General features: G+C 34.0%; 3 protein-coding genes across 3 annotated transcripts in view; all 3 read left to right on the forward strand.

The window, feature by feature from the left end:
* Nucleotides 1-4,739, forward strand: part of LOC136800311 (ras-related protein Rab-6B-like) — a 197,105-nt gene extending 192,366 nt beyond the window's left edge. The window contains exons 2-8 of the mRNA XM_067056941.1: nucleotides 716-807; nucleotides 1,290-1,348; nucleotides 1,668-1,721; nucleotides 2,161-2,266; nucleotides 2,355-2,466; nucleotides 3,065-3,158; nucleotides 3,368-4,739. Of these exons, the coding sequence (XP_066913042.1) occupies nucleotides 738-807; nucleotides 1,290-1,348; nucleotides 1,668-1,721; nucleotides 2,161-2,266; nucleotides 2,355-2,466; nucleotides 3,065-3,158; nucleotides 3,368-3,496 (624 nt within the window). The 5' untranslated portion in view covers nucleotides 716-737 and the 3' untranslated portion in view covers nucleotides 3,497-4,739. The remainder of the gene's footprint in view (nucleotides 1-715; nucleotides 808-1,289; nucleotides 1,349-1,667; nucleotides 1,722-2,160; nucleotides 2,267-2,354; nucleotides 2,467-3,064; nucleotides 3,159-3,367) is intronic.
* Nucleotides 1-27,657, forward strand: part of LOC136800121 (phosphatidylinositol-glycan-specific phospholipase D-like) — a 91,251-nt gene that overhangs the window by 30,549 nt on the left and 33,045 nt on the right. The gene's annotated exons all lie outside the window — the stretch shown is intronic.
* On the forward strand, nucleotides 4,996-7,822 carry LOC136800310 (ras-related protein Rab-6A-like). Its single transcript, XM_067056940.1, has 7 exons — nucleotides 4,996-5,108; nucleotides 5,360-5,418; nucleotides 5,630-5,683; nucleotides 6,030-6,135; nucleotides 6,408-6,519; nucleotides 6,804-6,897; nucleotides 7,274-7,822. The coding sequence occupies exons 1-7, from the start codon at nucleotides 5,039-5,041 to the stop codon at nucleotides 7,403-7,405; spliced, it is 627 nt and encodes a 208-aa protein (XP_066913041.1). The 5' UTR covers nucleotides 4,996-5,038; the 3' UTR covers nucleotides 7,406-7,822.

Consider the following 27,657-nt stretch of genomic DNA (forward strand, 5'->3'; position numbering starts at 1 on the left):
TTTCTATGTTTGGATTTTTTAACAAACCCCTGTAACTATGGAGCGAGCACCCTCTTGCTAAGAAAACGAAAGTAAATTGGCCTGCACTTTATATCCCGTAATCTTGATATAGGGGTTTTAGTCTATACTGCCCGAAGTTAAAGACTTTCAGTCAATCAGAATTCATTAGCGAGTGATGTTCACCCAATCAAAATCACATAACACAAAAGCAAAAGTGAAAGTTAAGGCGAAAATGCATTCTTTTTTCAATGTAACTTGCATATATTAGACAATTACACCAATTTGTCCAAGATTTGTCTAAAACCACCTTATTTTTGTTAAGTGTCCCCTAAATTTATCAAAGAAACTTTAAAATCTTAAAATCTCTTTTTTTGTTAAGTATACTCGGCTCAATGTGGAAAGGAAAATAAGCGTGTGGATGGCGGTAAAGCTATGATTGGAGGTTTTTGTAATCGGGAAGCATTACAATAGGTTTTGTCATATTTTGTCATAACAAAGACAAATTCAGGGGGTTAGGTAAATTAAGTTTTGACTTCTTTTCTTTTGACCGTTTTTCTATACAAAATAATGTCAAACTTGACTTCAGTGCAAAAGAGAGATGCAAAATTAAAGAAATATGACTGAAAAAAATTTTCTCTTTCCTTTTTTGACACATTTTTCGAAGCCTCAATCTTTTATGATTTGGTGATGATTTTGTTATGATTTTGCTACTTTCAGTGTTATCAAAATTATAAAAAATGAGCACGGTTGCAGAATTTGGAAACCCTTTGCGCAAATTCAAGTTGGTTTTTCTTGGGGAACAAAGTGGTGAGTAGTGATTTCGTTTTCATTTATAATTCATTCAATTAAAGTAGGGTATCCAGGGTTCAGACAGACCCTGGAAAACCTGGAAATATGATAAATTTTCAGAAAAATCAGGGAAACCCAGGGGAAAAATTTTTTTTTCCCAGTCTGCTCAAGGGAAACTCATGGAATTTTATTTTTTGAAGAATGAATGGAAAAAACAGATTTAAAAGTTTTTTTAGTTTTAAAGTGTTTATTCATATGCAGTATTTGTAGCTTTAATTTTTACCTTAGGTTTACCATTTGATTTGTGTGCCTTTTGTTTAAAGATACATCTCTTTTGACTCTGCTTAGTTTTTATGGTTTGCTTGATACTCAGGGAAAAAATAGGGAAAAAGTAGCTAAAATTCAGGGAAACTCAGGGAATTTTATTTTCGAAGGTCTGTCTGAACCCTGGTATCATAATAGAAAATAATAATAATAATTAAACATATTTATTTTTTTAGTTGGGAAGACATCAATAATCACTCGTTTTATGTACGACAATTTTGATAACACTTATCAGGTTGATAAAATATTTGGTATCTTTTTTATTATCATGATTTTTAGATTGTTTCATTTTTAAATTTATCTTCTATTATCCATTATTCATTTTAAAGTCAAGGCTTGAAATAACGATTTCAAGTGGGTCGGACAAAATGTCCGATCAGGGTTGCTTTAGCTTGAAAATTATGATTTTTGGGTCGGACAATGTCCGATGTCCGACCGTTATTTCGAGCCCTGTAAAGTCATATGAATATGATTGTATGTCTTGAGGGCTTTGCTTTAAAATTTTTAGACAAAATTTCTCTTCATCACTGCAACAAGTAGTATTAATTTTTCAGGCGACAATTGGAATAGATTTTTTATCAAAGACAATGTATCTTGAAGACAGAACAGTAAGAACCAAATTTATTACATAACTAGTATACTTGGTGCTTGGTTCATAATAATTTTTTAGAATTTTTCAATATATTTTACAAAAACACTATAAAAACACTATAAAGCAATAGCACGATATATTAATTCACTATCGATTCTGAAAACTAACTAGTATTGGCATGCAATTTAGTGCTTCACACGAGTGAACGTAGAGAGTTAATCACCATATTTCCCTAACACCCTGCCCTACCTTCACTTGTATATCATTCTCTCTCAAACTGGCTGATAATCGAAGTATCAATTGCAGATGTAGAACGATAAACTTGTTATACATAGTCCTTCATAATTTAGATCAATATTTTGGGAAAAAAGGTTCACTTAAGGGTTTGAATGTCAAAGAAATCTCACCATATTGTTTTAGTCGTTTGATTTGTAAAAATCTTCATATCCATTTAGGTTAGGCTGCAGTTGTGGGACACAGCAGGACAAGAGAGATTCCGAAGTTTAATTCCAAGCTATATCAGAGATTCTTCTGTTGCTGTGGTTGTTTATGATATTACAAGTAAGCTTTGCTTAATGCTTATGCATAACATTTTAGTCAATTGTAAATTTTAAATCAATAAACTTATAAAGACTTTCTTTTTTTTTAGATACAAATTCTTTTCATCAGACAAAGAAATGGATCGAGGACGTAAAATCAGAAAGAGGAGAAGACGTGGTCATAATGTTGGTTGGGAATAAAACTGATCTTTCTGACAGGAGGTCTGTATGAAGTCAAAAACTTTCTTCAATATAATATTGTCATTTGGAATTAGTAGCTTTTGTAGAAAATCTTTTATCAAATGATCGATGTTTTAGTTCTCAAATCTTATTATGGCAAAACGGAAAATGAAACAGTCTACAATGTTGGCCATAATATTTAGCAAAATAGGAATCTCCCTGCATAATTTTAAAAAATTGCATGTAGTTTTTAAGTGCCTTGATAACTTAAGGTTGGACTGTAGACTTTCAAGCTTGATGATCCAAAAGCTTGTGAATGGTCCGACCAGAGGCTGAGAGTATAGCCTGGATGCCATATACCCCTCCCAAATCGAAATATTCGATTAGATAAAGTAGAAAGCCTGAAAATGTCATTCGCGCCCAAACTTTATATTCTGCAAAACGCTAAAATACCCAGAAATGCCAACATATTCTGACCACCATTGTAGTTTTTTATAATAATTATATACCAGATCTCAATAGTTCTTAATGACTTTTTGTCACGTGAAAAATAATTTGTGAAGGTAATATTTGAATTTTGGTGTATCTAACTGACTAGCGAATTCTCCTTGTTTATGTTTCATTTTGTGTTGTTTCTCAGGCAAGTTTCCACAGAAGAAGGTGAATCTAAAGCCAAAGAAATGGACGTGTTGTTTATAGAAACAAGTGCTAAAGCAGGTCACAATGTTAAACAGGTAGAATATCATCAATGATGTACTATGTACGATTACTGCTAGATTGATCAATCTTTTGTTTACTTATTTGTAACCTTAGTCAAATCTTCTTCTCTTTACCTTCTCAACAGCTTTTATTTTGAAATTACGTTTTGTTTTGTGTTTTTCTTATTTTGACAATAACTTAACGATGTATTTATTAACAAGCTTGTTTATTTTTATTTCTTCAGCTTTTCAGAAGGGTTGCATCAGCATTGCCTGGTATGGAAAAGCCAGAACCAGAGAGCAAACAAGGTGTCATTCCGTCACCGCTGGTACCACCAGAACCGGACCAAGCAGCTAGTAACTGTTCATGTTAGATTCCAGTTAAAAAATTTAATGAATTGAGTTAAATATCATCGTCTATAGTCACAGTTATAGTTATTTTTAAGTTAGAAAGTCAGATCTTGACACACAAAAGATTTGGTTTGAAATTTCAAAGGTTATGTTGAATCAATGAATCGATACGCTGAAAGAGTTATATGACGTCATTCCACACTGGTTTTAATTTAAAAACCGATCACCTTGTAGCGTCAAGACAAGGGTTGATAAATGTATTACGCATACAGAGAACTCATGCATTGTGAAATCTCAAGAACTTTATATTTTTATAGCACGGGTTTACTTAAATAGTGTCTAGTGAGTATATAGATAGAGTTAGAATCACCATAATTGAACTGGGAAGTAAACCTTGTTCAAGGAGGTTGATCACCGTATTTATTTTATTAGTTCCTACAGACCATTCAAAAAGACAAAACTTTTTAAAGACGTTATTTATTGTATTTTTCATAAACAACTTTTTTCTGTGTATGTTTTTATGTTTCTTTTTGTATTATTTTTGTTATATATTTTATTTTTGGATAATAGTGCATTACATTTTTACACCCATTTTTATATTTAAACATTAGACGACAAGACTGTTTTATGACATTGTAAAACTGAAATATTTTTATGGTAGAAATTTTGCATTCACTTATTTTTTGTAACGTTTTTTTAATATTGGTGTTAAATGAGTTTTTTGTACTTTTTGTTTTGTTTAATGCATTTGAAACATGTAACACAGACGAATGTATCTTTTCAAAAAATATTTAAAGAATAGCTTTAAGAATACTAAAATAGGGTGTCTGATGATAAAAATTGTTAAAAGGGTCATACACGGTAAATAATTAGTTAAGAAAAGGCTCTACTCTATGTGACATATTCTGATGAAAGACCAATTAAATTCTTAAAAGGGTCATACAGTAAATAAGGCTCTACTCTTGATGACATTTCTACCGAATTTTTCAGAAAGTGAATCTATGGATCCGGTGATAGATTAAAAACAGCTTCAGCCTCTGTATAAAATGCCTCTTGTGAGAGGATACCTTAACCTTTTCTCTTACTATGCAAAACAGTATATCACAGTAGAAAAGTGACTAATTACTAACTGTTTGCTTGTAATGTTATGAACCTCACTCTCAATACAGCTCGGTATGATAATTGTTCTCCTACTATTTATTTCATTTTTATTTTCTTTCATCTTTTAATTTTTGTAACTAAAATGAAATACATGACTTTTTAAAACTGCTCTCCCTGTTGTTATAACTTTCATTCGACAACTATTCATGTTTTATACTTTCAACTTCAAAGTAAGGTTTTTGACTTGGTGTGCTTGATTATTAATTTCTCCTTGATTTTTCATCTTACTGTATTTTCTTGTTTTAATGTATTTTCTTGTTTTTGCTTTTCTACAAACAGAAATACATGGTGTAGTTTGATTTCTGCTTGATTTTTCATCTTTCTTGTATTTTCTTGTTTTTATTTGTTTTTCTACAGACAAGAATAAATCAAAATCAAAACATAAAGTATAAAGAAGAGTCAACATGAGTACTGGAGCAGAGTTTGGTAATCCTTTACGGAAATTCAAATTGGTCTTTCTGGGTGAACAAAGTGGTATGTTAAACCCTTGTCACTACTTTTTAAAATAATGGTCTTACTATTGAACCTTTTCAAGCAAATTTTTTTGTAGAAAGTAAGGGAATGGAGCTTGAACTTCTTCAGCTCTTGTTTGATGACAGTTTAAAGCATCGTCTGAAGCTGCTGATTTCTGAAACTTTGGGCCATTCAACTTCTCATTAAATCGATTGAAGACAAAAAGCTGTAGTAAAGATTTTTATGATTATATAATTTTCTTATGTTTTTAGTTGGTAAAACATCTCTTATCACCAGGTTTATGTATGACAGTTTCGATAACACATATCAGGTTTGTATTCTTTTGATTTTTGTTTGATTTTGGTCCATTTAAAGACTTAAGAATGAAAATTTTTATCGGTCAGCTCGAACATGAAATTCATTGGAAAACCTGTAATCTTTATCGTGTTTTTGACCAGCTTCGAAGATTATAAAATTTATTGTAAATGTCGAGGATAATACCAAGCTCAATAACTATTTCTTCAACTCTCTTTTTTCCATAGGCTACAATTGGAATAGACTTTCTATCAAAGACCATGTACTTAGAAGACCGGACGGTTGGTTTTTATCATCTTTTTACTTTTTCTTTGGTTGATGATTAAAATAAGGAAAAAGTTTTTCGAATGATAAAAAGTCTGGGAAAATTTTTAGTTAGGGAAAAAGTTGGTCACTTTTCCCCGACTTTCTCACCCGGTAAGGGTTAATATTTATAAAGCGTTTGTGCTGTTCGCTCCTTTCGATGTTCTGTTCAGCTTTCAGATAGCCGAGCCGGATAGCCGTGGATCCCGTGAAAACAATCGAAAGACTGTTCAAAGTCTTGGATTACTATTTTCATATTCACGTCTCTACAACTGTTCCATCTTTGTCTTTTTTTGAACCAATTTTTTCATCTTTTCTATTTAGGTTAGACTACAGTTATGGGACACAGCAGGACAAGAGAGATTTCGAAGTTTAATTCCAAGCTATATCAGAGATTCTTCTGTAGCTGTTGTTGTTTACGATATTACAAGTAAGTATGCATAGAATGGTCCTCCAAGGAGATCGCAGAAGAGGAGCATTCCCAAACATTTCCCGACTCTATACTCTTAGTGATCAAACAAATTAATTAAATTATTCAATATATTGATCACGTAATGCTCTATACGGAAGCACCCAAAATAGCCGGGGCATTTGCCACTAATTGTATTATTTAAGTTCAAAATTAGTGACACCCTTGGGGCGTTTTTGGGTGCGTCCGTATAGAACATTGCGTCATGAATATATTATATTCCGATCTTTCAGACACAAACTCTTTCCAACAAACGAACAAATGGATAGAAGACGTGAAAGCAGAAAGAGGCAATGATGTCATCATCATGCTAGTGGGAAACAAAACTGATTTAGCAGAAAAAAGGTATTGCCCGCTTTTTCTTCTTACCCTTTCATTTTGCGGTAAACACTTATTACATAAATATATTTTTTTTATTGTTACACCCTAGCCTATACTAGACGTCACGGCTTTTTTCCTATGCAGAAACGGAATGAAAAACCCCGGTTTTTGGTGAGGTGTTTTCTAGTTACACCCATGAAACTAAACAAAAAAAGGTCCGACAAAATTAATGTTTCATCAGATAATATTAATAATTACGATTCTTATTATTATTTCCAATCAAATGATATATCTCAATACTTTTATAGGCAAGTAGCAACAGAGAGCGGAGAAGCCAAAGCAAAAGAACTTGGTGTAATGTTCATCGAAACGAGCGCTAAAGCAGGACACAACGTTAAACAGGTAACAAAAATTTATGGAACTTGTTATTGAAACTTGGATATTCAAACCTTGCTGAATCTTGATTATTGTTAGCCCGTGGAGCAGATTCCGATTACTTTTTATAAACATCTTCCCCGGTTAGTGATGCTACCTTGAAGTTCTTCATCTAAATTGAATGATATGGATGATGAGATTTGGTAGTGGTATTTACCCATTAAATGCAACCCATCCGATTTAGTCGGAGTCAAAATACAGGGTGGTATGGGTCGCAGACCTACTAGTAGAACCAATATTTTTTGAGCGATCCCATTTATATGCCAGTGGCCTTTATTGGGTTAACATAAGAAGCTCTATTACTCATTATTAAAAATTATTTTTCATTTTTTTCTTTTTTCAGCTTTTCAGACGAGTTGCCTCTGCATTACCTGGTATGGACAGTGCTCCCGAACAAAACAAAGATCTCATTGATGTCAAATTAGAAGACACGCCCCAAGACGCCCCTCAAGAGGGTGGTGGTTGTTCTTGCTGAGTGATTTACCCCCATGTTGTGTGTAGTAAGTAGTAGTTTTACTCATTGAGGCTTGTAAGCTTTGGTTGGATGCTAGGCTTTTTTTCTACTGAAAGATCAATTGAATTCGCCGCCTTTTTTGATGTAGCGCCGCCTAAGGTTTGATGATACTACATCGAAAATTGCCTGTACCAAGCTCTTCTTCGCTGAAAATATAAGCCAAGTACGGTAAAAAATTTTCAAAATATTAAGAATCGCCCGTTAAAGGGATGGTACAGGCTACATTAAAATATTTTAAAAGATTTATAGTGCTTTTTCGTATGGGAACAACGAGTAACAATTTTCGGGAAGAATTGGTCGCTTTATTCGAAACTTATTATACTTTGATGATATGTATGCAGTAATCTTAGAGGTTTTTCTTTTTAATAGATTATTAGATTTTGTTTTCTCGCTTGAAATTTTAAAAAAATTATTAGAATTTATTATTATTTTTAGTTTAGTTTTTTTTTTATTTATTTAGTTGATACCTTTTGAAATTTATAAGGGGTTGAGAATTTTTTTAGCGAATTTTAATACACTAAGATACCTCTAGTGTTAACCTTCTTTCAAACTTGGTCCCGTTTCTACATGAGATCGTTTCTAATAAATATACGGGAGTAAAACCTCTCTCCTCAATCCGACGAACCTTAATTTAAGCTTGAGACTCGTTATGTAAAATGCACTATTACTTTTAAGATCATTTTTCACTTATAACGGTTTGAAAACAAAATGAAGTCACTGTAATGGCTCATTTAAGGGCTAACAAGAGCTTACTTCATTTCAAGCCAATTAGCCTCTATCTTGCTTAAGAATTAGCAGATATTCAATGGGTAAAAGTTGGCTTCGCCTCGTTGAATTGCCTACTGGTATATAATAATCTGTAATAGCGTTTGAATTTATTCATATAACTTTTGTTGCAATTTTTATATGCCTTCTCTAACTGCACTTTACTACACTTTACTATATGCATTTCAAAATGTGTACTTATCTTCGAAAAAATCACCTTTAGTTTGCTTGTTTTTTATATTATAACGATTGAAATTAAATATTTATTGTACATTGTGTCTTCCTTTATATTTTTGGTTATCAAACTTATAATTAATTTCTGTCACCAAAATCTTCTTCTGATCGACATTTTCCTTTAGGTTCTCACTTCTTTTCAGTTTTGAAATTTTGTGTTGACACTTCGGCAAGATTAGAAGAGGTCCGTGATTAAATAAGGATGTATTTAAAAATTTGGATCTTCCATTTTTAAAGCAATGAATTTCTTGGATATCCGCTCTTAAAAATACTTACCGGGTGTGCCACAAAAAAGTTTCGCTCTTTGAAACTGATTTTCTCGAAATCTAAAGACTTTACAAGAACCATGCCTATTTCATTGGAAAGAAGAAACGATATGTCGATTTTTTAACGTTTTCGGGCACTTTCTGAAAGTAACTTTTTTATTCAATTGAGCATAACTTTTAACCAAATTTAATAAATGACCCATCAAAATTTAAGTTTATTTTTCTTCTTTCCAATGAAATAGGCATGGTTCTTTTAAAGTTTTTAGATTTTGAGAAAATCAGTTTCAAAGAGCGAAATTTTTTTTGTGGCACACCCGGTATAGGGAGGGGACTTAGAAAAAGAAAATTAGAAAGAATTTAGTGGCATATGTATAAAAGCTGCCAAATTATATAAAAAGAAGAAAAAAATCAAAATTTTTGACCGGGGACCCTTTTCAGGGTCCCCCCGGGCCCCATTTCTGCGGGCTACTCAGCGCGACCCCGGACCAAAAATAGCCTAACACCAACTTTCTTAAAACATAGTCATGTGGCATATCAAATTATCAGAAATTTTATGCTGATTCCAAAAAACATTAGTAGTAGGGGTCAGAATTAAAGCTAAAAAAAGTTATGACCATATCTTGGACCAGATTTTGAGTAAATTGCATAATTCGCAAGAAATTCGAATAGAATCTTGATTATGACTAACATTTCATGTAGTTAGTAGTTAAACTAACTTTAGTACTTTGAACAAGAGCAAAAGATATTTTATCAAGCCAGAAATTGCCAAGTAAAAAATCAAAACAAACACAGAGGAATAAAAAGTTTTTCAATTGTAAAGAGCATCACAAACTGCCACATGAGTGGACAGATGAATGTAAAGATAACCTTTGGATGTTCTTTACCAAATGCCAAGAAAGCGTTGGAATATCTATTCACTACTAAGATGACAGTCAATACAGGAAAGAATGAGAATTTTGAAAAAACTGTTGAAAAGGGTGTTGTAGTGCTATGGATTTTTTGCAATGTTTATCCAAAGAACTATCGAACATAGGAGCACAATATTAAAGTATTATCAAATAATTATGAATTATTGAAAAAAAGAAGCACTTCAAAAAAACCAGATGATTTTAAGCAAATAGGTTAAAGAATTGTTTGACATTATTGCTAAGATTTCTCTTTGATTATTGAATAATCCATTGCTAGGGCAAATTCTCTCCGGACTGACAGTGATATCCAATTCAATTCTTTGCAATTTTTGTTTAGGTACGAGTTGAGTTTAATCCATAGACCATGATGGCACCTTTAAAGTTTACATTTCATTTCAAAAGGCATTGTAGGGTACAGTCATTGATTGGTGCTAAATTTAATTTAAAAGTTCAAAAGAAAGGGTAAGGCTACAAGAAACAACCTGGGTGTAAAAATGTGGCAAAACAGGGGGGGGGGGTACAGAGGCAGGGTACTAACCCATAGGGTACTAACTTGATTTTTCACTCAATTTCTTTTTAGTACCACCCACCCATATTTAGTACCGGGTACTACTTCACTTTTGCTGTAAAAAATAGAGACACCACCCCCTAAAATCTTATATATTACAGATTAGACCAAAAGAGAGGGTACTATCTTAGTTTTTCTGACTGAAATGGACAGATAATTCAAACAAACTATCATTGATTAAGTCAGAGGCTTTTGTCCTTTGATTTTAATAACACACTTCTTGACCATTCCGGAAGTTTTGTCTTCACAAAAATCAAAAAATTTCTCAAAAGAGTAAAAAAAAGTTTCTCAATTAAAAAAAATTTCAAATCTAAAAAATAATATTTGAAAAAAGTCAAAATATTACAAAAGACTACTTTTTTTTATTGAAAAAGGAGCAAAACTCTGTGAAAAAGTACCCAAATAGTTTTGAAATGCAAAAATAGACACCACCACCCAGCTATGGGTTAGTACCCTGCCTTTGTACCAGACATTTTACAATAACCAAAAACAAATGCCAGTATAAGGGTTTTGTACTAGTTTCACTGGTAGACTCTCTTTTTTTAACTTTCCAATTCCCTGAGGATGCTCTTAAGACCTGCCATTGAGATACTGTTAGCTGATCTGGTGCCTTCAAAATATATTTTTAACCCATTTTGATAACCCACCCCCTTGAACTCAACCTCTTGCCATTCTGCCTCCTCATTCTGCATCCTGCAAATGTAAACTAAGTTAAAGGTGTCATAATCATTATTTTAATTATTTATAAAATTGTAATAGTCTTTTAATATCATGCTCTACTGTTCAATAGTTCTTTGGATAAACATTGCAAAAAATCCATTGCAATACAACCCTTCGCAACAGTTTTTTCAAAATTCTTATTCTTTTCTGTATTGACCATCTTAGTGGTGAATAGATATTCCAACGCTTTCTTGGCATTTGGTAGAACGTCCAAAGGTTATCTTTCCAACATCTCAAAATTAACACAGGTAATACAATCTTTACATTTATCTGTCTACTCATGTGGCAGTTTGTATGATGCTCTTTGCAATTGAAAACTTTTTATTTCTGTGTTTGTTTTGATTTTTTACTTGGCAATTCCTGGCTTGATAAAATATCTTTTGCTCTTGTTCAAAGTACCTCAGCTTCACCATCCTTGTCTACATTCATAATCCTTCTCTCTAAAAAAAACTTGAATAAACCTGAAAATGTCTTCATATCATGAAAACAGTTACATTCAATTAACCAGAATTATGCCAAAGCTTAACTACTAACTACATGAAATGTTAGTCATAATCAAGATTCTATTCGAATTTCTTGCGAATTATGCAATTTACTCAAAATCTGGTCCAAGATATGGTCATAACTTATTTTAGCTTTATTTCTGACCCCTACTACTAATGTTTTTGGAATCAGCATAAAATTTCTGATAATTTGATATGCCACATGACTATGTTTTGAGAAAGCTGGTGTTAGGCTATTTCTAGTCCGGGGTTGCGCTGAGTACCCCGCAGAAATGGGGCCCGGGGGGACCCTGAAAAGGGTCCCCGGGCAAAATTTTGATTTTTTTCTTCTTTTTATATAATTTGGCAGCTTTTATACATATGCCACTAATTTTTTATTGCCCTCCCTAAAATCCCCTGGATATGCATTATCAAAAGAGGGTAAATATTTTCTTGAAAAGTCCAAAAAAATTTATGGAAAGAATAGAAACACAGAAATATTTAGCTCAGTCCCACCTTAAAAGTTATTTTTTTTGTTCACAATAGTATATAGAAACTTATCAAAAATATATTCTATTATTAATTAAATAGTAATAAATAATACCATTATATTTCTTTATTATTGTCTTTAATCCAAGAATAAATTGTTAACATTTGTAAGAAACATGTAAAGTATAACTCTCCAAAATACTACGAAATGATTTTACCATACCATATCTTCAAGGCATCTGAAAAGTAGCTCTTTTTAAAAGGACGAGTAAGTTTTATTTAAGGGTTTGCTACTCTGTTGTATATTTTTGTTTTGTATATTTCATTGTGCATTGATTTTTATAGGTATTGCATCCCCCGTATCGAAGACTCTGGGAGGTCGCACTAGAAACGATTTTTCAATGGCCTTTCTCAGTGACAGAGATCATAGTGGGCACCCCCCCCCTGGATTCTGGGGGGGGGGGTTGAGGATTTTCAGATTTTTAAAAATAGGTGGGGGTTGGGTTGATGAGAAATTTCAGGTGGGGGTAACCCTATGTAGGTGGGGGTAACATTTTTCAGGTGGGGGTTGTCAAGTTTTCTGTATTTAACTTCGTTTGATTTTGTACTTTTTTGTCTTTTTCAACTTTCCACATACTATACTAGATAAAAATATAAACAAATGACTGTCATAAGTTCTGAAGGTTAAAAAGAGTTCATTTTTTCTCCAGTCCTTTCCTTTCCAGTTTGTAGTCCTCAGGACTTTTAACTGGGATCTTTAGTGTTCCTAAAAGGAACAAGACCTCCAAATTCGAAGGTGTGATTCGATTGCGCCGTTTTGCGCATATGAGTTGGAGTATGGTGTAGCCCCTTTCTACCGGCGAGGTGTTGGCAGCAGTACACAGCATAAGTTGAAGAAATTTTGAAGTATTCTGAAACTCCAAGATAGAAGAAGAAACTAATTTTAATGAGTGAGTGTTCAAACAAAGCACATCTCTTTATATCCATTACCTATGACATATGTTTCCTAAAGGAAAAAAGGATAAACTGAATTTTCAGGTGGGGGTTCGCAGATTTTACAAATTTAGGTGGGGGTTGCTGAAAAAGGTGGGGGTTGGGCTGATATGAGATTTCAGGTGGGGGTAACCCTATGTAGGTGGGGGTGACCTTTTTCAGGTGGGGGTTGGAGGGGTGTTGCCCACTATGAGAGAAATCTCAACACCCTTTAAATGTACCTGCTCTCGCTCCACTGGGAAAAATCCTTTTCATTAGGGTTTGATTATATCTTCAAGATTCCTTATTAAAACTTTAGTGTATGTTGATCATTATTTATATTTCGAATCATTTCAGGTAAAACTTAATACAAATCAGAAAAAATCTAAATAACTTAACGATGAAACAATTTGGTAATGATGACTCGAATAAGTTTGCATCATCAAGATATCATTTTGTTGCTCATGTATTGGAGAGATTTAGTCGTGATAAAATGAATGGATTTATATATGCATTGGATGTACAGAGACGTTCACAAGTAAATAAACAAATGAATCGGGTACTGGATATAATACTATGATGATGACGTCACAAATAATAATGGCAAACAAACACTCTTCCTAACATTATAACGTATAGGAAAGTACGAAATCTTTTCTCAAGTCGAGAATTTCTTCTTCACCCAGTATACTACCATCTGGAAGGAGTTGTCTTGCAAAAATATCATCCTTCAGAATGTGACACATTAAGGCTCCATCTACACAAAGACTTTTGAGATATGACCCCAACAAGCGGTAAGAATTTTTTGACATCAGATATAAATATAGTTCAGATACACTGAATGTGGGCGGTTCCTTCTGTTTCCAATTTTGGGGCGGTTTTAAATTAGGGCGCCATCCTTTGTATAGGTATTGGTAAATGACACGCCCGCAAACTTCGTTCGATTTAAAGTCTTCCAGTAATTGATTCTCCATACAAGTCTTTTCCAAATATCGAAAATTCTTTTTCATTATCTCATCGTAACAACCTATAGTTTTCAAGAACTTTACAATATCACTTTTAGTTGATTCTGAGATTTTAGCTTTAGCAACTTTTTGTTCTATGTCTTTGATTCCTGAGTCTTTGTGTGGGTTTTCATTTAGTTTCTTTTTGGGCGTAAACAAGGGCGTATTTGAAGTAAATTTATCTTCAATCCTCATTGAAGGGATTCGATTGAAATTAGTATCAAAGTTGATTCCATTCGTCGTTAGCATAGCACTCGGTACAGGTACAGGGCGTCGATTTAGGGCGCGTTGTTCCGTAAACGCCCTTTCGTTTAAGGCGTAAATATCATTTGACGTGGCGCCAAATTTCTGATTTGTATTAAAATCTACTAATGATTGTCTTTGGTATGCTGACTGTTGTACTTCGAAAGTGCGTTTTTCGTACGAACTTTGTCTTTTCATTAATTCGTAGTCATGACATCTCTCGTTTCTTTCTGGTAACCCATCATATGAAAATTGCCTTCTAGTGGTGTCTTCCTCTCCGTTGCTAAGTAGTAGGTGGTTTTCTCTTGGTGGTAAGGGAACAGGTCTCTGTCTTTTAGGATGTTTATTTGATTCAGGTGATGTTTGAACCGGTTGTTGATTGGGTGGATGAGCCTGAAAGACAGCTGGTTTCTGGTCTGGTTGTAGCTGGCTCTCTCTAGGTGGTACGGGAACAGGTCTCTGGCTTGTGTATCCGTGTCCGTTTGGCTTTTTTCCTGATCTAGGGGATGGTTGAACCGGCTGTTGATTGGGTGAAGAAGGTTGGTAGACCGGTGGTTTCTGATCAGGTTTTGGAGGAGGCGGAACAGTCCTTTGACCTGGTTTCGGAGGTAAAGCTCTATTGTTCAGTTGATTAGTACTGTTGCTACCCTCTTTTATAGAATTTGATTCATCGCTTGTCTCAGACTTCTGACCTGGTCGGTAATTAAGTATAAATCTGCTATTGTTTTCTTCATCTAGCTCGATAGATTGGTTTTGGTTATTGAAAGTTTTTTGATCGACATACCGATCGCTATATGCGTTTAAAGGCATTTGTACTGAAGTGAAATTCCCTTTAATAAAGCTTGGCAAATAACGTTCCTCGTGATCTTGTTTATCTGATAAATTACGGACCCAAAGACCGTTGCATCTGGCTCCATTACGTCGACTTCGTATATCTAACACGTCACCGGTTCGGTAGATTGCATCCTGATATTCGAATTCTTGGTTAACTTGTAAAAATTCGATTTGGTCTTCCAGTTTACACAAACAAACATCCAGAATGGTTCCATATAAATCTCCCATTATGGTATCGTTTGCTTTGTAGTGTTATTGATATTACTATCAGATTTGTGAATTACTAAACCAAGAAAACCTTGACCTTTGACGGTTTATTATGTTTTGAAAAACAACTTCAGAATATTGAGCTCATCTTCATAAAAGTTCTCTCGATATCGTTGTAGTCTCCGTCACAACACAAATTTATTTTAATCTACAGTATCAGTATTTAGCGATCAGGGCTATATCTTTAGGACAAAACTGCAGATCTATTGATTCCACCCACTGATGGTTGAAATAACTTGTTGCCAATACGAAACAAATCTCCATATAGTTCCCTCTGATAAGTTTTTTTATAGGCTTGATAAGATTGTGTTTGTAAACTAAAATTCATCCATTTATAAATTTTAAATTCCCCTTTTCAAAAGGTAATCACTTGTCTAAGAAACCCAGTAAATCTAATTTTATCTGCTTGCCGTCTCTAGTGTTAGACGATCTAGCATGTGTCAGCTCAATATATTGTTTCATATATAGCTTCGTTTTGATCAAAAAAATTGATATCTCTCTTATAAAAGACGTGTCGGTACAAAACGAAACTTATCATAGTCAAATATCATTTAATACTTCGTCCAAATCAACAACAAGTTCCTTTATTACCTCCCCTAATACAAGAGATTTGATTTACTGAATACCTATTTATCTCACTGTCTATCCTTTACTAACTTTGCTTAGCTATTTTTTTTTTCTTATTATCAATCAAATATTTTCTTCTGTCTAATATGTTGATCTTGTCATTAATAGTTTTGAGCTATTGTTTATGATGCATTTTGTACTTTCGCCTGCATCTTGTATTGTCGAAATCGATCTTTGTAAATTATCCGGTCATGAGAAATTTATGTGTTTCTATTCACGTAAAGTATGTTAGTTTAATCTTGGCAACCCATTTCATTACCTTTTCTCAGAGAAAAAGCACTTTAAGATCCAAGGCGACATCACTGATTGACGAGACCAGATTTCTGTACTACACGTTTTTTTACTACACGAACATCAAAATTTTTCGAGTTTTAAGCCTGTTTTTAAAATCGGTGCTACGATTCACTTGGCAAGTGAGTCTACCTTGGCCCGCCGGATCAACCCATACCATGCGAGGGAAATAGGGTACCATCACTCTGATACAAGAGTATGGGGAGATATGCCGAACATTGAATGTGGTGTGGTGATGGTACTCATATGTTCAGTACCTGTGAAAACGCAAGGTTCTCCCGTCAGTGGCGTTGTGGCAGGGGGCCAAGGGGGCCATGGCCCCCCCAGCGGAGCTTTTTTGAAGGGGCGCCGAAGAGCAAGGGGCGCGAGAAGAGATTTTTGGAAACGCCTCAATCTTAAAAATCATACTTTATGCACCTTTAACTGCGCCCCAGGACCAATTTTACTGAGATAATTTTAAAATGCTTGCAATTTTTTCGCTCGATTCGCTCGCAATAAAGTTAATTGGTAACTTCTTACCAATCTAGCTAACTTACAAGTTTTTTTTGCGTACAATATAGCATTATTAAATGAAAATCTAACTGCGCCCCAAGACCAATTTGCTGACAACAATATTGAAATTATAAAACATAATTTTTTTCGCTCGCTTCGCTCGCATTACACATTGTTTCTTTAAGTTTCTTTTCACTCTAGCAAGTGTCAAATTTGTCTATTTTTATTTTGTGATTTAGGGTAACTTGGCAGTCGATTTTCAATAATTTTCTAGTCAGCCCCAACCATGGTGGCGCCTGTTTATCCCTTTTCCATTCATCAAAGATATATATACTCTTATCCACTAAAACATTTCCTTCCTCGTTATGCCTAGGTAAATGAATTAGTAAAAGTTTAGAAACCGGTGGGTGGGGCGCAACTTTGGAAAATTGGGGGGCGCCATTTAAAAAAAAATTGACTTTGGCCCCTCCAGAAAAGTTTTCCCACAACGCCACTGCCCGTACTGTGCGAGTATCATCATCGATGCAGCACAGCTCTGATGTGTCGTGAGCACAGAGGACAAGGTCTTTTAAGCCCTGTGATTTCCCTATCTAGGGGTAGGAAACTGTCCCGGGTAAGGGCCCGGTTTGATGATATCGGAGGGTCCGCTTATCTTCTCTCTTTTAAAATGTTCTTAATTTCAGTATTTTTTTAGTGTTTTTGTGCAATTTCCAAAGAGTTTGGGGTGTCCATGAAGCCTTAAAATGTTCTTAACTTGTTCTTAACATTTTGGCCATCGAAGCCTAATATTCTTATATAGTTTGCTCTTATAAAAAAATGTGTAATCTATCAGTACGGTGCCTTTAAATCTGCCGCTTTTTTCATCATTCTGATCGCATCTTGAATTTTTTTGCCAGTGGTTGCTTTGGGTAGATTCCACAAAAGTTTCAAGCCAATCAAGCTAATTGTTAGGCTTCGTATTATCCTCCTTCGTTTTCGAGCGTGAAACCCCTACTCTTCGGGATATGCGCACTGCTCATGAAAACCTAAGCCAATCAGCTTTATTTTAAATCTCTATTGATAAACTTCTTTTGTTAAAAACCTATATTATGGTTATTCGTAATAATAGGTGAACTCCCAATGGGGGTCACTAGTGGCCGTTCATAGCAGTGCCTATAGAAAAGCCTGGAGCTGTCTAGTGTGTATACTCGTTGTTTGTTAGATGGGATTTTGTGAAGCTTCCTCGTCCATTTCAAGATTGACAGGTGCCATGACACTGAAATCACGACCAGTGTGGATAATTAGAGATGATTTGCACTTTTATGTTCGGCTTACTGTCTATTTGGTATTTTACAGACTAGGGGGGGGTTTCATGGTTGGCGGAGGAGCGGAATCGGCCCTTTTTTCGGATGGAGTCGCGGAATTTGGCGACAATTTAGACGGAATTACGGAAATTGGGTTCTCTGACGGTGACGGAAAATTAGACAATTTTAGTGCGGAAAAACGGAATTTAGCAAAAAAATTTGTGGAATTTCGGAATTGGTAAAAGATTTTCAAAATTTGCGGAATTTTCGACAAAAATGTTGACTTTCAAAGGAATTTTCGGTGACGGAATTTTGGTTCAATTTAAGACGGTGTGACGGAAATTGGAGAAAAAATTGGCGGAATTACGGAATCGGGTACCCCCTGAAACCCCCCCCAGACTAGAGTGTAGTAAATTTCGCTGTTATCACGACTCGTTCGATATGACCGAAATTTGTTCCTGAAGGCTGGTTTGTCAAATGCTTCCAACGAAGAGAAATTAGTCCCTTGAGTTGAGTATTTGATACTTTGCAGACCGGTCTTTAAATACATATCGACCCCCTGCCGGAACTCTAGATTTACTGGAGCCTTTAGCTTGGAATTTTCATCAGTGATATTGACCATCTAAGACAGGGTGCAAAATTTAAGTTTGGTCACGTGCATGATTGGTATTACGTATTTTACCCAAAACTTTCACTTTTAGTTAGCATCCAATTCCTAACACCTGTCGAACTTTCAAGTCGATAGTATTATTACCGGTCTGTTAGATATACAATACCAGATTGCAAAAAAACTTGATAAACCCCAAAAATATGTAGTTGTCTTATAGAACTCGAGCAAAGAAAGTGAAAGTGAAAAAAATTAGGGAGGGTTCCTATTTTACAAAGGCATTTATGAAGAATGGTGACGTCCTTTTAGGCTTTGTCAACTGCTCTAAGCTCCATTTAGTTTCTGTTATAATTTCATAAAAACAGAAACTTTTTAACTCTGTGAATACCTTTCCATTTTATGTGTCATCATTTGACTGCTGAAAGTCTAAGAATGTCTAATCTAATCTAATAGTTGATAAGTTTTTGTCACTCCACCCAGTGACAGCGTGGTTTTGAAACATCCTCATTTTGAAATCATATCAATTAACAATGACGTAGCATTTAGATTTTTCAATATCACTACACATTTGTCAATATGTTTACTCGAATGATTAGAATTAGTCAACCTTCAAAAGAACCCTTAACTGAAGGCTGAGGTAATTCAGATCTTAGGCGAGCTCAAATCTTACCTAAGAAGTAAAAAACAACTTAAATAAGATGATTAGCCTGATCTAATAGGCTCCTTTTAATTTTCTACTGTCAGGATAGTTGGAAGCCTTAAATAAGATGTTCCTACAATGTTCTTAACATTTGGATCATGGAAGCCTCATGTTTTTAAGTTTGTTCTAATCTAAAGATAGTGTAATGTCTTAAAAGCCTATAGCCCTATAGAAAGTCGGAGTAGATTTAAAATCAAGTGTATGTATGATGATGCTGCGGTCAATTTTTCTTTTCGGATCAAATCATGTGGTCATACTTTAAACCGCAATTATTTGTCTTTTGTCAAAAATATTTACTACTCGTATACACTGTACACCGGTTCGAGATACAATATAACTTCACTCCGAGAGTGTTTTCCCAGGCTTTAATTCCTCACTTTATTTATTACTACCACTGATTTCAACATTTTTCGTTATTCCATTGACTTTGTAATACTTTCAAAATTCTTTGGAATTCAAAAAATATATATATAGTGACATTTGATGAGGTCAAGATGCGCGATGCGTGACTGATAGATATTTGTTTGGTTTTTAGGCGTGTTTAGAGAACATTTTCGGACGTGACGGTGTGATTCGAATTTTTTGGCGTGATGGTGGGGTAACCTGAGATCAGATTGTGATTGTCTTCTGCACACCACGCTGAAGCTCTAAAGGGATGTGTGAAAACTAACAATCTGATGAATATGCAATCTCGAAATCGTAAGGACCGCGTTCGTCTTAAAGGACTAGGAATGACATCAAAGTTGCGTGATTGTATTTTGAAAAGGGGCACACAACAAGATTCTTGTTGTAGAATTTTCCACGGGAGGACTACCGTGCGCGTAACAAAATTATGAACAGCTGTTATGAGGTTACTGCTGGGGGTCTCTTTGATGCTTCCTAAAATAACAGTCAAGATCATGAGCGAGACAATTATTCATTTAATGACACTTGCACACTTACAGGAAGGAAGGTAGTATAGAAAGAATTTTTATTTGACTGTCTATGAGTCTATAGTGTTCAAATGATCGGTTACAAGAAACCCGTCTTACGAACGGAACAAGGATAAAGTATACCTAAAATAATAAGATACCTAAAACACACTTTTTTATAAGAACTAGTCTTGGCTGTTCTTAATATTTTGTGATGTTCAGGCTTAGGTGTTCTTAAAATGTTCTCAATATATTAACTTTATTGACTAATTGTTTGTTTGTTGTTGTTTTTTTTTTACCATATGTGAAACCTGGGGATTGGATTGTTATAAATTTTTTCTTTGTTTTTAGTCAAAATTGAACTTTTATTATTACCAGAATTTCTCTTATAGAAAAAGAATCATGCATTCTATTTTCACTCTTTCCTCATCGCAAAAATAACCTTTTTTTTACGACATAGGTGGCTTTCTTTTCGATTCTTATTCTGACCACTCACTAAGCTTATGTAATAAAAAAGACCGGCCATTTAAATACAATACTTAAAATTGACTTTAAGCTGATCTTAAGCTATCTTTATCCGCCCACATAAAACTTAACGGCCATTTGTCAACTTTTTATTATAAGCAAATGAATAAATATTGCGAAATGATTACAATAATTTTTATGGAAAGTGATATTGATGACCTACCTTAGATATCACACAGAGGACCCTTTTCTCCTTTAATAGTTTTGGAACGTGTTGTGGATTTACTTTATAAAGAACTTTAATGTTGGTTACTGGCTAATATGGTTTATAATGGTCTAATTTGCTGGTGTCAGTTTTGTTGTATTACTTACTTAACGTCAAAAACCAAAACTGGCTAATTTTGTAATTTTGTTTTGCAATCTTATACCCAAAGCCATTTGCATCACTTTTTGATTTCACTAATGAACGTGATGCAATCGTGAGCGCTATCAGAATAAAAAAAACCGAACTTGGTTCTATTTGTTGGTCTTTTTCCGTTGTGAAGTGGCAATAGAAAAGTTTTGACCGGGAATGAGAAAGTTTGGAAGTAACCAAGATCTTCTGATGCAAAATTAACTTTCTCTATTTAAGGCAAAAAATAGTGATCATGTTTTATTTATGACGAATTTGGGTTTTTAATATTTTGACATTGTGACACTTGTTTTACGTCAAAGTTTGACATTTTTGAAATATTCTTAAAGGATTTTTGAAGCACCGGACGTGACCTACGGCTCCCCATTGTTACCATGCCAAATTTGTGAGATCTGAGTTGCTTGATCCAAAGATTTTTACCAATAATATATGTATCAATCATTTAGGTGGTCATAAATTTGGCTTTTCCATGACTGTTTCAATTCGGTTTTCGTAAATTTCCATGAAAATTTTAGATGAAAAGCTGATATTTTGGAATTTAGTAATATTACCACACTTTGCTCTTTAAAAAAAAATGTGATGCAATATTTTAATGATAAATAAGCAGAAATGAGATGAAAATACCAAAAACGGTGTCATTTTTAGCTAGACTTTTAAGTTAAGTCTTTAAGTTAAATGTGTGGGCTGTAAAAAGGATGTGTGTGGTCTTTTTAGGGGGTAGACTTAAAGACCAATTTTCCTTTTCGGTGTTTTTTTCGACGTGACGGATAAAAGATTTCAATCGGATACGAAAAATCCTCTTGACAAACTTTGGATTTTATAAGAATTAATATTGATGAAAAGTTTGGTATTTTTTTTCAAGAAGATTTTAAGTGATTTTAAGAAAACATAAGCGAGGTAGATAGATGGTATGTATTATATTATGATTTATGATAGCTGATATACACTGATATCAACAATCGAAAGTATATCTTGTTTCTAAAATTTAGTTTCTGTCAGCATATTTTTAAGCATGTTATGTTCTTACAAGAAAAATGATCAACAACTTGACCTCCTTATTAAGAAATATTTCTCTCTAGTCACGTGATTTTTGATTGTTGCTACAATTTTTTTTGTCGTGTCACTGTGAGAGAGGATTGGGACTAGCCTTCTCTCGGCAGAACAGGATTAACAAGTTTCTATCTTTTCATATGACAAATTAATATTTTCCCGTTTTCTTATCTAGCCCAAATGACGTCATAGATTCCATTGTCGAGTGTCTTTTGTCCTATAATGGGTCTCCTTTTAATTTCATTGTTGCCATTGAAATTTTTGGGGTTAATTTCATTCAGCTGTATTTACCAAAAATAAAGATGGGCCTATCGATTCATTAAACTTTTCTTGGTGGTATAAATACTGGGCAACACCCTTCTTCATATTCAAAGAAGGAGATCATCATTAGTGAAAGCTTGGCGGACTTTGTGTTTGAAAATAATATGAAGTAAGGGTTGTATTTTGAACATTTTTTTGATATAGTGGAGTTGATTCGATTGGTAGTTACGGTTTAAAACGTTTTAAATGCACATGGCAAATGTTCTTAATTAGTGTAAGGCGAGACCAATTTCATTAGTTGTTTTCCGGGCCCGACCGACCCTGAAATTCCAAAATCGAAATAAAAATAAAAATCATTTTGGTAGTTTATTTTTTTTTTCATTACTTTACAGACTGCCAAATTTTTCATAATGTTGGTAGTTTTTCCAAGGTTTAGAGAATTTTATGTTCAATTTTTCATTTTATCCATGAAATCGACCTTTTTGCCTTTTTATTTTCTATTTCGCATTTTTGTTAAGATGTAGTAGTTTTTGTTGCCTTTTTCGGATATTTTATAGGTGAAATTCTGCTTTTATTTTCAAAATGTTGACAATGTTTTCGCCGACCGACCCTCTTTTTTGGGTAGCTTGACCCGTAAAACAACAAATTAAATTGGCCTCGCTTATAACTGGCTCAAAACGCGACGCTGTTCCAACTTATGAAACGTTGAATGGACATTAGAACGACGTTATTTGAGTACTTCCATGTCTCTTGAAAACACGCGCTTTAAAAAACTTCAAATATGAGAAGAGGGGAGGAAAATTTACATGGCTGGTCTAATCTTGAGATTTGTTTTCGGGTACTAATTTTCTCTGTTTGATTACTAGAATCCTTGGTTTTGATTAAAAGGAGTTGAGTAAAATTATCTTTAAATAATTTATCGAATATTACATTGAAAACTTCTAAAATTGAAAAAAAAAACCCTCAGAGATTATGAAAAAGGTTGAAGATTGAAGATAGCGTTTTTCTAGGATATTGTCTATGAATATTTAGTGTTGAAGGTCTAAATTTAGTAATTGGGTAACAGTGTAAAGATGAGATACTAAAGTTTTTGTAAGTTCAAAGATGTTATATGAAAGTTTTTGTAGGTTCATTGCAAATTCCCAAAGTATCTCAACTTGAATGACCACCAACTTTCTTTGTAGACTTTTTTTTAAAGTGTCTTTTGGATGAATTCAAGATATTCATGACGTAATGTTTCTACGGAAAGACCCCGGTTTTAGCCAGTAGTGGCAAATTTGAACTAGACTAAAGTTGTATAAAATTTGCCAGGGGGTCTTTCCGTATAAAACATTACGTCATGATTATCATAAATATTGAGTTTAAAGCCAAAAGGGCTCGAGTGAAATCTCTAGCATTCTCCGAGTTACAAAATGTGAAGCCTTAAGATTTGCAACGCGTTTGGAATGACGGATTAAATCTAGTATTTTCTTTTTTATCACGCGGCTTTTCGAAATCTGTCGTTTGATTTTACTTTCGTTCCGGCGTTTGTATGAAAATCACGTGGGTCGTGCGTTTTGGACGGATGGGGATGATATGATGTGCGAGACCCACCAGGTCGGTGACATCTCAACCATTAGTTTAGAGCCTAAAGGGCTAGAGTAGAATCTCTAACCTTTCCCAGGCAAGAAAAAGTGAAGCTACTTATTTCTCATCCAAAACGCGTATAGAACTTGTTGCAATCATGACGACGAATTGTATCTTTGTTTTGGAGGACTATCTAGCGATAGATTTTAGTTTCAATCCGGCGTTTGTGTAAAAACTACGCGCAGATGTTCTGGATGGGAAATAAGTGGTTTCATTTCCCATCCAGGAGTCTCGCCTCTAGCCCTTCGGGCTTGAACCTCAATGATCTCAACCATTTGAAAATAATACCAACATTTAACTCTAATGAGAATGACACTTGAATGTTAAAATCCCTGCAGATTTTGAGCTGTAAATGATAGAATTTGAAATCGATTTTTATTTGTCCAGATTTTTACATTAGAACATATTAATATATTTTGCTGTGGTCACACTTTCTAAACTTTTCTTAATTGGTCAGTCATAGATTTTGATTGGTTAGCTGGTCCAACATTCATCTAACATTATATGGATGTACTGGACATTATATGGACGTCTTCTGGACGTTCTGTGGCGCCTTAGATACACCTTAATAACCGGATGATGTCGAACCATAAAAACGTCATACTTTAATCTATATTTGAAACGTTCTTTTGAAGCTTGCCAAGTTTACCTGATCTCGATGCTTAACAAGCATAAGTGTATTTCTAAGAGAGGAAGTAAACAGGATATGTAAACAAGGTGTATGCGAATGATAGGAAGGTGAATCAAAGCTATTATTGAAATTTTATTAAACATGTTTAGGGTGTACCCATTGATTTTTCTATATATTTCACTAAACCGATTTGCTGAAATCTAGGTTGAAATTTCTGTTTTATTTCGTTGCAATGCTTTTGAGGTCAGATATAGATTAAAAAGTTAGGGTAGGGTGCAAGTGCATGAGGATGAGTAGGAGTGAATTTATGGAGCATGTCATGGTATAAATTTTCATTTTTTCATTTTCTCATATCAGGATAGTGTCCGCCTATTGTTATATTGTGCTGATATAAGCAAAACATAAACTCGATTATACTCCAATTTCAGAACATCACTCTTTTTCCTCCAAGAGTGACTGCATTTCTCTAAAGAAATTTACTGAAAACTTATTTATCGGTAGTTTTTTTTAACAAAGAGAAGTATACCCACCAGAACGTTTTCGAGGATTTAGACCCAATAATAACACAATACTTTACGTAAACAATGTGGGTGGTATTTTTGTTGTTGTTTGTTTATTTATTTAGTCAATTTGAAAGTGCAATCACTTGAAATTGCTAATATGTCAAGTATCTTTTAAAATAATGATGATGTATTTATGATGTAATCCTTTCTTCCTAACTAAACTTTTCTCTCCGTAAAGCGCTTTTTACCGTCATCAATTATAATTTAATACAGGCAGGCAGCCCGCAGCCCACTTAAAACATCCGTCTTATATATCTATAGGAAATGCTCTCCTACTATTAGTGCAAACCTTGCAATATTATAAGTATATTTAATTGAGAAAAGTGTTCCTAAATTTAAAACATTCTTATGTCTCACTTAATAGGAACTTGAATAGCTAAAAAGTCTTGTTTTCATGTTACTTAAACACACACATGGCTTGAATTTGAACTTATATTCTTATAAACTATACCGGCCTGTGATGACGTCTAGTTGTTATAGACATTATAATTATGATGATTTTTGATAACCTATTTGATGATTAACATTGCCAATTATCTTTACTTCATTAGCACAGCTAATGAAATCGGTTATTTTTTTCAATCTAACATTTTTGGCTATTGATCGCATTCTGGAAAACCTCAAAGTGCTCGTGGATTTTAACATTTTAAGTGATTTGGGTCATATATACTGACCATTGAAATTACTATTAAATTTTCCATTCAATTAACCTTAAAGGTATTACGTAGATTTTTGTTCTTATAAGAGAATGCAAGGAACAGCTACTACTGAGAGATCTTTGATTATCTCCAAGGAGAACATAGCAGGCAAAATAAGGTAGGCATGTATGTCAACTTATCGGAAAGAGTGATTCTATACCAACTACTCTCTATTATCCAATGGTTATTTCTTTGTAGAAATCATTTAATGCGATTGATATTAACGTGCAAGAGACATTGCAGAGTGTGGCGGTGTGTACAGACTTGTTGTTTTTTATCATGAATTCATGTTTTGATGAAGATTTTCGATCTCATTGCTATTAGTTTCCTGATATATTCTAGTCAAGACCGAGTAGAGCAATATTGTCAGTTGAGCAAAAATATTGTCTTATGATAAAGCTTGCGTATTGAGATGTATAGGTTTTTAGTTAGATCTCATTGCTTTTGGTTAGTAATGACTAGAAATGAATGACCGAGCAGAGCCTCCTAAACATGAATATTGTCTTATGATAAAGCGTGTATTGAGATGTATTGGTTTTCAATTAGATATTTATTCACTTCTTTCCTACGGTTTTGATTTTTCAGACAATTATGATTTTTTATACTAAACACTTTTGAAAACCGACTTTGATTCTTTGTCAAATCTTCTCTCGTTCACTATTTTATGTCCAGCTAGTTTTATATATTGGTTGGAAAAAATGCAAGTTTTCAAATATTCACTAAGTGTACTAGTGTGTGATTCCCCAGATTACTTGATTAACCTTGTGTTTTGTTCCAGTTCATTCATTTAACAACATCAGATGTACAAATTTCATTTTTGAGTAACCAGGTTGCTAAGGCTCAAGCCCTCAAATTAGCCAACTATTTCACTATCTTGTAAAGTAAAAAACCTTAGATAATATATCCATGGGCTGGCAAACTATAGCCTTTGACTTTATATGCATGAATATGGTATAAAATCAGGGGTGGTCAAAGCAATCTTTTAAGAAAATAAGCTAGATTGCTGAGCAAGCTGAGCCCTGACCCAAAAATTGGAGCTGCTTATAAAAAATGTAAAGAATCGTGTTAAAAGTGATCACCATATCATTTCAGATTTGATATTTTTCAAAACAAAATTCCTGAGGCCACAAGGATTATTGCGTAATAAAAATATATTATGTGTATGAACCACATAATGGTTTAGATTCTTTTTTTTTGGCTTGACTTACTTTTCCAAATTACAGGGTTATGACTTATATTTTGATTTAGTTTGGGTCAGCAAGGTCAAAAGCAATGAGGTGGTTTGATTTTCTTATCTTCAAGCGTGATGTTCGCATGTGTTCTTTTAGATTTCTTAATATTTTTGAAAATTTAGGGAAGAAGTTTTAAAGAGGTCCCCGAAGTGGTTTGCATGATGACGTGATAGGGACTTTTTTGCAGCGTGATTACGTGATTTGATAATGATGAGAGGCCAAAACGTGATCGAGATTTGAAAAATGTTAAGCCGTAATACGTGATTTGGAAAGGATGCGTGATTAGCCATTTTTTTACTGATTTTCGTGATCATGATTGAAGACAAAAAATTGCGTGATATCGTGATCAGAGTCATCGGAGGGGGGCTCTTTAAATCTAATGTAATAATATAATAGTTTCAAACTATCTATTCATACTTCAGCATGGTTTCAGCTTCCCCTTTTAAAACAAGGATCAGTTGATTTTAGGGCTGACCAAGGAACAGTTGCTTAGAAGGGGAAGTAGCCCTCTCAATTCTACGATATTTCTACCTGATAAGATATTTTGACAACAATATTGCTTGCAATTTTCCTACGGGCTCCTCGCAAGGTATTTTCCTAATTATTTTGAAC

Source organism: Clytia hemisphaerica, unplaced genomic scaffold (genome assembly GCF_902728285.1).
Source record: "Clytia hemisphaerica strain Z4C2 unplaced genomic scaffold, Clytia hemisphaerica genome assembly, whole genome shotgun sequence".
Lineage (NCBI taxonomy): Eukaryota > Metazoa > Cnidaria > Hydrozoa > Leptothecata > Clytiidae > Clytia > Clytia hemisphaerica.

What these genes read in the sequence shown, in the direction of transcription:
- LOC136800310 (XM_067056940.1), top strand. Translation starts at nt 5,039, where the DNA reads ATGAGTACTGGAGCAGAGTTTGGTAATCCTTTACGGAAATTCAAATTG. An exon ending in CTTTCTGGGTGAACAAAGTG is followed by an intron (nt 5,109 to 5,359) that starts GTATGTTAAACC and finishes TTATGTTTTTAG; the next exon opens with TTGGTAAAACATCTCTTATC. An exon ending in TGTTGTTTACGATATTACAA is followed by an intron (nt 6,136 to 6,407) that starts GTAAGTATGCAT and finishes CCGATCTTTCAG; the next exon opens with ACACAAACTCTTTCCAACAA.